Below are 15,343 nucleotides of genomic sequence, written 5' to 3'. Positions count from 1 at the left end.
TTTGGAAAATCCTGAACTAGGCCAAGTTGGGATGCTGGCCCTCCCAAGGTGGAGAAAAGCAGTTTGGGAAGTTGCATGACCCTCGATCCATTCTACTTCCACTGTGAACATGTTGTTCTAACTATAAAAGTGGGTGGATCTTTGCAAACAGACCACCTCTTCTCCCTCCCAGGAGTAGCCACAAATATAGCTACAGCTACACTTATTACAGGGGTGGGCAAACTTTTTGGCCTGAGGGCCGCATCGGGTTTCGAAAATTGTATGGAGGGCCGGTTAAGGGAGGGGGACGTGGCCCAGCCCCTCCATCCGCCCCCCCCCGACACGTCTTGCCCCCTGATAGCCGCCCCCGGGCTCCTGCCCCATCCAACCCCCACTGCTCCCTGACGGCCCCCCCTGGGACTCCTTCCCCATCCAACCACCCCTTCTCTCTGTCCCCTGACTGTCCCCGGAACTCCTGCGCCAGACTGCACCCCTGCCGCCCCATCCAACCCCCCTTTCCTTCCTTACTGCCCCCCTGGGACTCCTGCCCCATCCAACCACCCCTTCTCCCTGTCCCCTGACTGCCCCCCACCGCCCCATCCAACCCCCCCAATTCCTGACTGCCCCCGACCCCTGCCCCCATTCAACCCCTCTGTTCCCCGCCCTCTGACCACCCCCAGACCACTCCCCCGAACTTCCCTGCCCTCTATCCAACCTGCCCTGCTCCCTGCGCCTTTACCGTGCAGCACAGAGCACTGGATCAGGCTGGGCTCTGCAGCTGCGCTGCCCCAGGAGCTCGCAGCCCCGCTGCACTGCCCAGAGCATTGCGCCGGCAGTGCAATGAGCTGAGGTTGCGGGAGAGGGGGAACAGCGGGGCAGGGACTGGGGGTGAGCCTCCCAGGTCAGGGGCTCAGGGGCCGGGCAGGAGGGTCCCGCGGGCCATAGTTTGCCCACCTCTGACTTATTACCTTAAAAAATACACCTTAAATAAAAAAAGGATGCTTCTCCAAATACACCAAACACCTTTGACCTTGAAAGGGTTTTGAGATGTACTTTTAACACATTCCAGGCCTCTGTCTCTGAAGCAGTATTATCTAGCCCAAGCAATCAAAAATCATTAGATAGGTTCCTAAAAAGCCAAGATTGGTTTCAAAAATCTTACATTTTAAAAATAATATATGGGCTCTTTTTATTTGCTTTCTGGGTTTTTTTTTTTTTTTTTTTTGGTATGTTTGAGACTAATATATTCTGAACACTGAAAAACTGCTGTGGTTCACATAAGACATGTTTAGAAATGATCCATCAAAAATATCAGGAAGCTGGAATATATATATATATATATATATATATATATATATAGTATATTTGGTCTCAGAAAAAACTCTTTCATATAAAAACTACATCTCAAAATAATATTTTTAAAGAATTTGTTTTTGTAATAAAATACGTCCTTCAAGTTCTCTTTTAAGAGTCTAATTTAAGGTTAAAAGAAGAAAATCTACTGACCTCAGAATAGAAGTTTGGGCTTTTATTTCTGGACAATATTTTCCCACAGCCGCATCATCATATCGCAAGACATTTGAAAGACTGATTCTCTATATCAGTATCTAGTACAGAGGGAAATTCCCCACCATAAAGCCATGAACATAATCCTCTATTGGCATTGGATTTCTCCTGCTGGGAATTATTATTTTATTTTGTAATTATGTCATTAAAAGAGCTGGGAAAGCTATGTTCTAATATCCATTGCCCTTTTAATATAATAGAACTAGGTGGGATACGTCTCTTTGGTGAAATGCTGGATGTTTGCATCTGCAGTTTGGATCATGTTGTATATTTCATGCATTTAAAAAATTACTTTCTTGAATTTATCACAGGAGAACAAAAAGTCTCCCAGTGCATTAAAATACACTGGCACTGTCCCCTATAGCAGGGGTTCTCAAACTTCATTGCACCACGACCCCCTTCAGACAACAAAAATTACTACACGACCTTAGGAGGGGGGACCAAAGCCTGAGCCTGCCCAACCCCCACCATCCTGAGTGCAGGGGGGCAAAGCCAAAGTCCCACCACCCCAAGCCAGAGGGCCAAAGCTGAAGCCCAAGGGCTTCAGCCCCAGGCAGGGGGCCTGTAACCTGACCCTTGCCGCCCAGGGCTGAAACGCTTGGGCTTTGGACCCGGCCCCCAGCAAGTCTAAGCCAGCCCTGGCAAACCCATTAAAATGGGTCGTGACCCATTTTGGGGTCCTGATCCACAGTTTGAGAACCGCTGCCCTATAGTAAGAGTAACCCACTCCATAGGCACACTGAGAAAAAATATAAATACAGCGATGCAAAAATTGGAAATATATGGGGCTAACGTAGATAGCTTCCAGAATCTTTTTGTTCCTTTTGGAAAAGCAGTTGGAAGGGAAAATGGAGAGAATTACTGAATATTCAGTCTGATTGCCAAGCAGTTGTGGCAGTAGGTTATATGACTCAAGTATTTTGGATCAAAGATTCAATATCTCATTCAGACCCACGAGGGATAGAAAAATAAAGAGCTACCCAGTACGAATGGGCATGAGAAGGTGGATGACATACCCCATTCAGAGCGCTTCTCCACCAGTTACCTCAGCCCATGTAGCATGTTAACAAACTTCACACCATGCTCTTATATCAAAATACCAACCAAGAAATAAAATAGATTTTTTTAGTCCAGTCCTCATCATCTCTCTCAAAGTCTTATAACAATCACATGTTCTGCCACAGGAAATCAGAACTACACAGGAAGGCTCCTGTCTGATTTTTTTAGTTAATATAGGGTACATCTACACACACCTAGGAGATGCAATTCCCATCTTGGGTACATGTGCATGCACTATCTCTGCTCAAGCTAGCCAATGCCCCAGTATCAGCCATCTCCACCCAAAGCACACAGTTGAAAAATGTGGATCCATTCAAGTATCTGGGCAGTACCATCTCCAGTGACGGTTCCCTTGACAAGGAAATTGCCTTCAGAATCAGTAAAGCCAGGCAGGCCCTTGGCTGACTTCAAACAAAAGTCCTCAACCAACACAACATCCGTCTCTACCAAACTGAAGATCAATAGTGCAGTAGTTTTGACATCTCTCCTGTATGTTTCTGAGCCATGAACTCTATCTCTATAGACGGCATATCAAACAGCTTGAGCAATTTCACATGCACTCTTTCTGCTTAATAATGAGCATTCGCTAGCAGAACAAAGTAACCAACATTAAGGTCCTTGAGAGAGCAAACATAACCAGCATCAAGGAAATGCTGCAGAGAGTACAACTTAGGTGGACCAAACATGTCATCAGAATGAAAGACCACCACCTTTCAAAACAGATTTTGTAGGGGGAGCTGAGGCAGGGTAAAATAAAGAGGGGTCGTCCACAGGGGTGGCAGGTTTGTAAATTTTTGGTGGTGACCAGAACGGGTCTAAGTGCCCCCCGCATATTGGTGCACATAAAATTAATGGGGTGGGGCCAAGGGGTTTGGAGTGTGGGAGGGGGCTCAGGGCTGGGGCAGAGGGTTGGGGCACGGGGTGGGTGAGGGCTCTGGCTGGGGCTGAGGGGTTTGGGAGGGACTCAGCCCACTCCCCGCTGGCAGCAGCGAGCTCCGGGAGAGGGGCCCCCCTCACCACCACCACCCCCGGCAGCACACTCACCTGGCACCATCACTGCATGTGCTCTTAGAGGCCGGGCCCCTCTTAGGTCCAGGAAACCCCCTCGCCTCCCCTGTGGTGGGTGCGGGTGTGGGGGGGAGGGCTGCCATCACATGTTCGCCTCCTCCTCCTCAGCCTGCCACTGACACCATTCCCTTTTGTAGCCAGCAGCAGCTGGCGAGCGATCACAGCATGGAGCAGCAGGGCAGCTGCTCGCTGCCCAGGGCGCAGGCAGGGACGCTCCAGGGGAGGCACACAGGGGCAGCAGGTGGGGCCGAGGGACTCTCTGGGGGAGGTATGTGGGGCGGCAGTTGGGGCTGGGGGAGACACCCGGCCCCGAACATTGGTGCAGCTGGGCCCCCGGCTCCTGAATTTGCTCGAGCACGGGCACCACATAACTTGCCACCCCTGGTCGTCCATACAAGCACTTCAAAGACAGCCTGAAGAGCAGTCTGCAATGGGCTGGGATTAATCCCAAAGAACTTGAGCAAATGGTTCAGGACAGGACTCACTGGTGGTCTCTGACAAGATCAGCATGCATCAGTTTTGAGCGGGATCAATGAAATTGTTTCCAGGCTGCTCATGAAAGGCGCCATAGAGCTGTATCTTCAAACATCATGGATACAGACTTCCTATGCTCACAGTCAATCAGGGTTTGTACTTCAGTCATATGCGTAGCCACAGATGAGATTTGTGATAACACTGTCATCATCGCCAGCAGTGAACTACCAATCTCAGCTCAAGTTAGCACCTAAGAATAGCAGTGTAGCCACAGTGGCAGAGGCAACAGGTCAGGCTAATCACCTAAGTACAATGTCACCTAACCCCCGTTAGTCAGGGGACTAGCCCAAGCAGCCAGCTGTGTCCCTGCAGCCACACTGCTACTTTTAGGTGCTAGCTCTAGAACAGAGTTAGCATGTGTCCATCCACCCACTCTGGGAATTACACTTCCCAGCTGCCATGTAGGCAACCCACTACATGGGTTGTGGGGCAGATAAATTGACATTCCTGGAGACTGAAAATCTATTTAAAGAACAGTAGAATCTGTTCAAGCTTCCTCATGGGGCTTGTGCTGATCTTCTAAACAATGGAGACTTTCATCCTTCCTACATGTAAGAACTTTTTAACAATAACTTCATAAGAGTCCCACGGTGGGACAAGAAGGGGTGGGGCAAATGGGGGAAGGGGGTGGGGTGGGAGGAAGAAGCAGTAGGGAAGGAAGGGGGATGTGGGAGTGAGTGGAGGGGGATAGGGCAGGGGAATGTGGGAGTGAGAGGAGGTGACAGTGGGGGGGGGGGGGAAGAAACAGTGGTGAAGGGGGATGGGATAGGGAAGAAAAGGGTATAGGGGAATGGGAGGGGAGCAGCTGGGGCTCCTGTTAAGCAGGCTCATAGAACTCCCATCCCAATAAGCCTCACCTCCCCTGCACTTGGACCACCTCAACAAGCCCCCGCACCCAGACTCCCACCCCACTGAGCCCCAACCAGCTGCACCCAGACCCCCCCACTAAATCCCCCTCAACCAGATGCCCCCACCAAGCCCCATCCCTCCACACCGACTCCCCCTGCTGAGCTCCAACCACCTTCACCTGGACCCCCTGCAGAGTCCCATTGTCCCTGCACCCAGAACCCCTCAATGAACCCCGGTGCATCCAGATCCACCACTGAGCTACCCACACCCAGACTGCCCCACACAGAACCCTCTCACCCTCCACCTGGACCCCCCACACTAAGCCCCTCCACACTTGGATCCTGCTGGGCTGAACTTGCCTACTCACACCTAGTATGCCTGGCGCAGAGGGGCAGGGACCCAGGGTGTTTCTGGGGCAGGCCTGGCCTGGCCCTTGCACTGTGTCAGGGTCCAGTGCAGCCTCACTGCCAAGTCCCTGTCCCAGGGGAGGAGGGGCTGCAGGTGATCTCCTGTCTCCATGCAGTCAGTGGCCTGTGCTCCCCACTGCCATGCTGGAGCCTCCACATTTATTTATTGACACATACAATTTGCAGAATTTTTAAATATTGTGCACAGAATTTTTTTTGGCACAGAATTCCCTCAGAAGCATACTATGTGGTACAGCCACAAAGCTTCCAATACTCATTTTGTAAGAAAATTCTCTTTTGCTGGTAGATCATTTTATTTTGGTCCTTAGATTTAATTTCAGTTAAGTCCCTTTGATTTCCCTTTAAATATTCAGTAACAAATGGTGACATTTACTAGTATCGCCAAATTTATTATGGTATCTCCAAATTTATTATTTTAACATTAGTTTTTTGGAGTCCCACCCATTCCAACCTGCTGGAAGTAGTCAAAGCATGGAGTTGTATTTGTTTATATGAGCTGTCACCTCCAAAAATCAGTGAAAAGTTAAGTCATTATCCAGTCCCAAATAGACCAAGGTTCCTGCAGCTGGTGCAATATCTCTATGGATAGATATCAAGAGAAGAGTTTGTGGCTTAGACACTGTGACCGGGGTTCAAGCTGTGGACACTCAATTAGGGTGAACTGCAAAGATTGGGGCAGGCAATCCCCATAAAGCTGGGTCTAAATGGTTTAGTCCTTTGCAAATAAAATGCTGAAGTTAGCCTCTCCTTGGAACAGTAAGGCTTGAGGAAAAATAAGGCCAAATGACTCTGTTGGTTGAGACTGAAATTTTTGACAAGTTGCCCGAGCAGAGATATACCGTGTCTGTATAAAAAAATAAATATGGTGGGTCTGCCATATAGGCCTGTATGTCACCAGCTCCCCTTGCTGATGTGATTGCAATTAAAAATGCAGTTTTCAGAAAATGGGTTCAAATGGTGGGAACATCAGGGCAGATAAAACCAAGTTAAGGCCCCCACAAAAAGAGAAGTTCTTTAATTGGAGGAAAAACTCTGACAAGATCCCTCAGAAACTTGTTCACAGTTGGGTGTGAAGTAATTGTATGCAGGTGATGTGCCAAAACAGCAGCTATGTAACTTCTGATCAGGCTAATAGAATCCCTTGTTCACACCCTACACACTATTATAATAATCTCTGTACAAAGTATGCCTTGTAAGGTATCATTTGAAAAATCATAATTTGCTGGTCAGTATCATGCTGATAAAACATGTAGTTTCCCATGTTCCAAATCCCACAGCCATGCTCAAACAGAAGTTAACAAATAGGTCTGTCCTAAACAAAGGAATGAGTGCTCTGCTTAATTTGCATTTAAATAGTAAACAGAGTTATCAAGCAGGGAGCAAAGAAAGCTCAAAGAGGTGAGGAAAAAGCAGCAGGGAACATCCTTCCTCATAGACTTTTTGTCTCCTGGTGCCTAGCTGGAAATGGTGTTCAAGAGATGGACTGAAACTATAAAAAGGAGGTACGAACACCCCTTCCCCCCATCATATTCACTACAGCTGAAGTGACAAAGGAATATTTGTTGGACTCTGTGGGAGAGTTTGGTCAGTAAGACTGCTGAAAGCATATGGTGAGAAACTTTGCTTGAATCTGCTATAGTTTATGAAGTTGGGTATTAGTAAACGTCTTATCTATATTTTTTCTTGTAACTATTTCTGACCTTTATGCCTCATTATTTGTACTCACTTAAAATCTCTCTCTTTGTAGTTAATAAACTTGTTTTACTGTTTTATCTAATCCAGTGTATTTAAATTGAAGTGTTTGAATAACTATTTGAAGTAATAAGTTGGCATATTATTCTGCTAAAGGAGTAACAGACTTAATATAACTTGTAGTGTCCAGGAAAGGGCTGGGCAGTACAGGACATACATTTCTGGTGGAAAATCTAAGACTGGGGAAGTGCAGTTAGACAACACCCTGCAGTATAACCAAGGCTGTTGAAAGCCAGAGTGTAAGCGTGTATGGCAGGCTGCAGTTACACACATACATTCAGGGTGTGACTTGCATGCTGGAAGGCTGTTTGTGAGTGGCCCAGGTGAGAGCTACTTCATTTGGTAAGAGACCCATCAGCTTTCTTATACCACAAAACTTGACAGTGAATTTTTCTTCAGATCCTTCCACAAAGATTAATATTGCATTTCCATCTGACTTTCTCGTATAAGGATGCTATATGGAAAAAACAGGATTCACAACTGTCAGACAAATAGTTAATAAGCAATGATAATGGTTGACAACACTTTTTCTGTAATTTGTACCACTTTTACAGTCTTCTAATTAACTCAAGTTTCTATGAAAGAGGCAATACAAAATTCAACTGTGCCATATTATTGCCCACAGTGAAGTCCCTAATATGATCAATTTTTATTTAAAAAACGAACTATTATTTTAACTAACAAAGAAGTTCAAGATTTTACATCTTTGGAAATTTAGAAGCTAAAATTTATTAGGAGGATCTGTGGACCATACTAATGCTTAACCCCTTCATCACCTTAATAAATGGTGCTACAACAAATCTCTTTATTTACTACAGGGCAAAATTAACTCTGATCAGCAAAGATGCAAGTAATGGGCCAAATTCATCCCTACTGTAACACCACTGACTTTGATGGAGTTATAGTAGGTATGAATTTGGTGAACTATGTTTACTGAACATTTAGTCAGCTGCAGGATTCATATTTGGTGTATTAATCCCATGACTGTGCATGATCACTGGATTCTGCCTGTTAGCGACAGTGGCAAACAATTGTAGTTTTAGTTTGTAAAACTGCATTCTTTATTATTTCCGTTGAAGGCAAAGCCATTTTGTTGGCACTTCATAGGAATATCTTTCCACCAGCTGTTCATCATAGGGAATATGCCAAGTGTCACCAGTAGTCTGTACCACTGTGTCATAAGTGAGAATAGGCTGTGGGTAAAGACAAGAAAAAAATGTTATATTGACTTTGCTCAATGGAAAAAAAATAAAAATGTTGTAATGACTAGCAGACATTTCCTGCCCTTTCTCAGGAGTATGGTTGGATGGTTTTGCAGAACAGCAAACACAAAAAGCAGAGCATGTTAAAGTAAATAGGTAGTCTGACTGCAAGCAACACTGGATATTTCTGTTCGTAAACCTTGCACCGAACCCACCTAAGATGTGTATAAATCCCAGTTAATATACATATACAAAATGATAACAGAGTCCTAGTATTCTTCTCTAACTACATTCTGTTGAACTCAGAAAGCACCACCACAGGAATCTCTTTGTTGACTTCAAGATTTCTACAGTTTACTTGATCTTTCTCACTGGACAATGACTCATCTTCTCAATATATTTTCTCTACACAGAATCTTTCTGGTTTGTGTACCTTTAAATATTTGATCGTAATATGAAGACATCAAGAGATAGAACAGGGATCAGCAACCTTCAGCATGCAGCCCATCACGGTAATCCACTGGCAAGCCGCGAGACATTTTGTTTAAGTTGACTGTCTGCAGGCACGGCCCCCTATAGCTCCCAGTGGCTTTGGTTCACTATTCCCGGCAATGGGAGCTGCAGGAAGCGGTGAACCATGGCCACTGGGAGCTGGGCGGGGGCCGTGCCTGCGGACAGTCAATGTAAACAAAATGTCTCACGGCCTGCCAGCGGATTACCCTGATAGGCCGCGTGCCGAAGGTTGCCAACCTCTGAGATAGAGAATCCACCAATTTCCTTAGTAGTTTGTTCCAATAGTTAATCAACCCTAACTGTTTAAAAATGTGTGCCTTATTTCTAAGTTGAATTGTCTGGTTTTAACTTTAGTCCTTTCTCTGTTAGATTAAAGAGCACTTTAGTAGTCGGTATTTTCTGCCTGTGAAGCTACTTACATACTGTAATAAAATCACCTCTCAATCTTCTTTTGATAAACTAATCTTTTTAATTCTCTCAGTGAGAGGCATTTTCTCCAGGCCTTGAATTGATTCTGTGGCTCTTTAGTTCATTCTCAATTTTTCAACATTTTTTTTTAAACTGTAGACACCATAACTGTATGCAGTATTCTATTATTGGTCTCACCAAGGAAACAGCAAGTGACTTCCTCCAGCCAAAACTATGCATGCTATGCTCAGAAGGACGTCACTCATTTAGCTGTGTACTGATTGCATACCTGACTAATGTAACGTATCTCTTTACTGCACCAACATTTATCTGTGAACCTACCTGTTTAGAACATTGCTGCACTGAATATCTGTATTTGTCTGTGAACGCATCTTTAAAATGGAATTAAAAATGCATTCTATTTTAGGATTAAAAATATGCACTTTACAGAAGAATTGAAGAGGAGAATGATCTCTTTTCATGCTTATAACAGATGCAAGAAAATGCAGAATTTGGAAGCAGGATACGAAGGGCTCTAAGGGTATGTTTACATTGCAATGTAAGCCCGGTCTCGAGCCCAGACTCAAGCCTAATCCCCTTTGCATATACACTGCAATCATAGGCGCCAACTTTTCCCAGCGCCAGTGGGTGGTTGACACCCAACCCTGGCCCTGCCTCCACCCCTGCCCCGCCTCCATTCCAACCCCTTCCCCAAAGTCCCCGCCCCAACTCTGCCCCTTCCCTGCCCCTATTGGACTCTTTCCCCAAATCCCCGTCCGGAGCCCCGCCACTTCCACGAGCACGCCACGTTCCCCCTCCTCCCCACTGCCTCCCAGAGCTTGCCGCCACGAAACAGCTGTTTTGTGGTGGGAAGAGCTGGAAACTAGGGAGAGAAGTGGGGATGCAGCAAGCTCAGGGGAGGAGGCAGAGGTAAGCAGGGGTGGGGAAGGCGACGCGGGGAGCTTGGCTGCCAGTGGGTGCAGAGCACCCACCAATTTTTCCCTGTGGGTGCTCCAGCCCCAGAGCACCCACGGAGTCGGTGCCTATGACTGCAATTACACTAACCTGAGACTCAGACCCAGGGTCCCAGGACCCTGCAGGGCTGGAGGGTCCAAGCTCGAGGTGAGCTGGGAACCGGGATCCAAACCCTATTGCTCTGCAGTGTAGACACCATTTGACTCGGATCCCAGGAGTCAGCTGGAAGTATCCCACAATTCCATAGGACAACCTCTTTAGCCCTCTCTATCCCAAGAATCTTCAGTCCACTGTATTGAAAATGTAATCCACCTCCTCCTTTGCAAATGGCAGCAGCTGAGGTCACTGTTAACCCATTCTCTTCTGATCCACTGGTCTACAAGCACGCTATCAGAGAGCCTCCTGGGTTTGCAATGGAGAGCGAACCGATCAAGACTTCTGCAAAACCAGCTGCTTCCTGGCATTGCGCAGGGCAGGCAGTAAAGTTTTCCCACAGTACACCATGGTCCTAGGCTTAGAGCGGCAACATTTCAGGGGTGGGAGGCACTAGGGATTCTGGGATACAGTTTACTTTACTAGGGTTGATTTGGGTCTGCGCACTGCAGTGTGGACACCAGAGCCCTATGTTTGAGCACAGGTTAGAAAAGTCTTAACAAAGGGTTAAAATACAATGTAGACACTCAAGCCCATGAATCCCTAACACGAGTCCCTAACATGGTACACTTACATTGCAGTGTAGACATACCCTCAGGGTAAAATTTTCAAGTATGTCCACCTATGATACATTTCACCCAAACGGTCGGTAAAGGCAAACAAGTAACTGTGCAGGTAAACAGATGTTTATGCACTTGAAGAGTCACTTTCTTGTCTATTAATCAGTCCTCTTGCCTACAATGGCAAATCACACATTTTGTGAGCAAAAGTGCTGTTTGAGAATGAAACTGGAATTTTGAGCACACTGCCTCTTATGTGCTCATCCATGCACATTCTGCCCTTAGCCCTCAATAGGAATTTTTCTACAGTTTTTTGTTAGTTGTGGCTCATATTTTATGCATTTAATGAGTATGTTCTGTATGTTTTCTGAAGAGAGCAGAGAACTTACCTGAAATTTTATTCTCTTTCCTGGCCAGTAGTGGGAAAGCACCATTTGGTGTCCACGCTGCCACTTAAAGAACAGATGTCGAGTAAGACTGTCGGGAATACAAGCCTTGTGATCTCGCAGGAGGTCTCTAGTAAGAAACTTACAATGGCTGCCTGAGTGAAGAGTGGCATATAATAGGAAGGGGTCATCTTCTGACCTAAATAAACCACAAAGAGTAAAGACGGACGTCACTCATGGGCACTAAAAGGATGCAGGAAATGAATCAAGCATTCAGCTGAATTTTATTCATCATCATTACTGCAAATTCCCATCACCACTAAGTTCTCTGTTAAAACAAGGTCCTTTTCCTGTTTATCACAAAGCATCCAAATGTTCGGAAGGGAATTAAAATTTAGCTGCCTAGTAGAAAGAATGTTTTCCCTTCCCACTACAACACAGCAAGTAACAAAATGGCAACTTCCCATGTGATTTAACAATACACTGCTACCGTGAACAGAAGCACTAACATTCAGATTGTGTCTTCAGGGGTCCCACACTCTTGCACAAAACTGTACTGCATCCATACAGATCCATAATTTCATGTGAGCACCTGATAAAGTGTCTCTAGTGTCATGCATAAGACAGTGTAACTCTGTGATTCATAGACTTGTGGGTGGGTTCATTCCCAAGAAACGCTAAGATTTTTTCATAGAATATACTCGACTTTATCTTCACTGAAATGAGACAGATGTGGGGAGGGGACATTAATTTTTTGTTAAACTTTATCCCTCCCTGAGAAAAGCCCCATTACATAACAACAGCTCTGCAATTCTACAGTACTTTCCATCCAAGGATCTAAAAATATGTATGTCAGAAGAAGTGCTGCACATTTATTATACGTGGAGCCAGCAGGTGTGTCTATAGTTAACACTTTGCATTACAAGATTCTGTTTTCAGTTGCTTACAACTTTGCCAAACTTTAACCATTCAGGCTGAAATTTTCCATGCTGGGTTTCTGCTCAGGCTAGATAGTGTATTTTCTTTTTAACATTTCAGCTAAATTGGTTTATCTGCTTCTGAGAAAATTAAGAAAAAATGCAGTTTTGCCCATGTTAAAAATTATTACAACCATTTTGCTGAGAAGCTCTCTATCACCTCCAAACTGGAGCAGGGACTTAAATTCAGCAGGTGGAGGGGAGAATCTTTGTGCCAGGGATGTGCCTTTTCCTGTTCCCATGAAAAACAACCCCATTTGGCCAAGTTATGAACTTTTGAGAAATCTTAGTTCACACATGCTCAGTAGAGACTTGTTAGAGTTTGGCAGCTAAATTCTCTGTAGATTCCATCTACACTAGGCATGCTCAATCCCAGGGCTGCAGAAGCTAAGTATGACTTTCCATGAAATTGCTCCTCCTAGCTGTCAGGGGCTGCTGTGGTGTTGGGTACAGGAACTAGGAGCAGAGATACTGTCTGTCCTATGCTCTCAGTGCTCCCTCTGCTGGCACCCAGGCAGCATGCAAGAAGCAGCAGCCTGACTCAAATGCAGAGGAGATAAGAGCCAGACCTGAAGAGGGAGTGAAGGAGATGGCAGAGGAAGTAGATTGGGACAAGGAGACAAGGGGAAGACTGGGTCTGGCTGAGCAAGGAGACTGGGAGCAAGGGTTGGTGGTCCACAGATCATGTCTAATATTTCCAAAGGGGTTTGTACCTCTTTTCGAAATTTTGTAGGGATCCACAAATGAAAAAGGTTGAAACCACTGACATGTACGATGACAATCTACACTGTCAGTTAATCTGTTAGCTCAATTGGCAGAGATCTACCTGTGGATCTAAAGGTTCCTACCCTGTTGATATGCGTACATCTACATAGGACTCAAACACCCGTGGCTGGCCCAAGTTCGGACTGTGTGGCTGTAAAATTGCTGTGCAGACATTAAGGCTCAGGCTGGAGCCTGAACTTTGGGACCCCATGAGAGTGAGGGTCCCGGAGCCTGGGCTCCAGCCTGAGCCGGAATATCTACACAGCAATTTTTTGCTCCAAAGCCCGAGACGGCTGACCCGGGCCAGCTGTGGGTCTTTTATTTCAGTATAGACATACCCTAAGACTGTACATTATGAGAGCTCTGTATTTTAGCACAATTTTTAATCTGTTTTCTCTATCCATTTAGACTGTAAACTCCATGGAGCAAGGAATATGTTGTTCTCTTTTGCATGTATAGGGCTGAGAACTGTCAGTGCTTAATAATAAATAGTACTGGAGTAAGTCACAAAATTAGCTGGTTTAAGTAATTAAAAATAAAAATGAATCTAGTTTTGTCCTCCAGTAAATTGAGTCATCTTCAATACTTACACATTTTCAGCAAAGAAGAAGTCTGCTTTCTTCTGCATAGCAGCCACAATGTGCCTTTTCCAGCTATGAGATCCAGTCAGCATGTGTTTGCGGCCCAGCACAAGCAACCGCAGATTCTGCTGTGCCAGGTGGAAGACAACATCAAGGAGCTGCAGGAAACAAAGCAAGAGCACAGACTGTTTTAGCTGTAAAAACAAGAGTGACAGGGCATAGATTTTTTTCTCTGTGTCTTTAGTAAAGGGACTCCTATCATTTCCTGGACAGTCTCCCAGGAATCTTTCCTAGGGTCAGCAGTAGGTAGGAAACTCTCATTTTTAAGTTTAAAAAAATTAACTAACCTGTTAAAGAGTGTTAATTATCAATCACATACACAAAAAGAAAAATGTACTGTTATTAATTGCTTTAAACTTTCGCACCATTCTTGTAGTACATCCATGGGAATTGATGCAGAGCTCCCTGGACAGCTCAACAGGTAAGAGTCAAATGGAAGACTTGAATCACCTTGGGATTCTCACACTGGGAATGGTGCAGAGGTGAAGCCCTTGACCTTAGTCGAGGAAGTGAGGAAGGCTTGATTGTTTAGCCTGTGCTGCTCCAGTAGCACCACCACCTACTGCAGCGATTGCAAAGTATAACTGACAGTACTGCTCTATAAAGAGGAAGAGAGACTATAAAAGTATGAAGGGGTTGATGAAAGGATCATTAAGACCAGTATCAACCAATGCATGAATCACTATTCCAGGGTGGTAAAAGTCACCACTATGCCAGATTCTCCACTGAGGGACCGTACACCAAAGGTGTAAGTTAGAACTGCACCTGTACCATTTTAACTTGTGCTGGGGCCAGGTCTCTGGGGATCAGAGAGCCACAACTGGCTCCCTGTGGCCTTCCCTCTCCATTGCACCCAGGCAGAGATCGGACAGGGTAGAGAACCTAATCCTCTAAGTACACTGAACACACATATGGATTGACTGCAAATTAATAGTATTACCATATTGCCCAAAAAAGGAGGAAAATTAGTTCCTGAGATTGTAGCACATTGCCTGTGGACTATACACACAAATTCTTTAGGAAAGAAAGCTCCCTAATTCTTTGTTGCTATTGCCTCCATAGTCTGTCAGTATTTTTTCCTCTACTACTGCTGACTCCCTAGCCCTCTCCCCTGCCCCTTCGCACCTCTTGTTTCTTCTCCCACCCTCTCCTCCTCTTTGTGACTGTCTTCAGAGGGCTCCTTTGCCATAGGGAGAAGACACGGTTCACTTAGTAGCCATGGAAGTGGGAAAGGGAGCCAAACATGTTTTATGGTTTATTGTCTGCTGGCTCTACTAGCTGCTGCTGCTATAATACTGGAACGATGCGGGTGAAGGCTCTGTACACTGAGCCCTGGTCTAGACTACAAACTTATGTCAGTATAACTGTGTTGGTACCCACACTCTTGAGTGATGCGGTTATACCAACCTAACTCCTGGTGTAGACAGTGCTATGTCAATGAGAGGGCTTCTCCCATTGCCATAGCTACTGCATCTTGGGGAGGTGGACTAGCTATGCCATCGGGTAAAGCACTCCCATTGGCATAGAT

At 45.5% G+C, this 15,343-nt stretch overlaps 1 protein-coding gene across 5 annotated transcripts in view; it reads right to left on the bottom strand.

The window, feature by feature from the left end:
- Nucleotides 1-5,770: 5,770 nt before the first annotated feature.
- Nucleotides 5,771-15,343, bottom strand: part of PRORP (protein only RNase P catalytic subunit) — a 103,965-nt gene continuing 94,392 nt past the window's right edge. For all 5 annotated transcript variants that reach the window (XM_073349017.1, XM_073349016.1, XM_073349019.1 and 2 more), the window contains 3 exons: nucleotides 13,765-13,913; nucleotides 11,436-11,631; nucleotides 5,771-8,428 (listed from right to left, as the gene is read on the bottom strand). In XM_073349017.1, the coding sequence (XP_073205118.1) occupies nucleotides 8,300-8,428; nucleotides 11,436-11,631; nucleotides 13,765-13,913 (474 nt within the window). In that variant the 3' untranslated portion in view covers nucleotides 5,771-8,299. The remainder of the gene's footprint in view (nucleotides 8,429-11,435; nucleotides 11,632-13,764; nucleotides 13,914-15,343) is intronic.

This window comes from Lepidochelys kempii, chromosome 6 (assembly GCF_965140265.1).
Source record: "Lepidochelys kempii isolate rLepKem1 chromosome 6, rLepKem1.hap2, whole genome shotgun sequence".
Lineage (NCBI taxonomy): Eukaryota > Metazoa > Chordata > Testudines > Cheloniidae > Lepidochelys > Lepidochelys kempii.
Note: the sequence above shows the minus strand (reverse complement) of the source record. Positions and strands in the feature narration are given on the sequence as shown.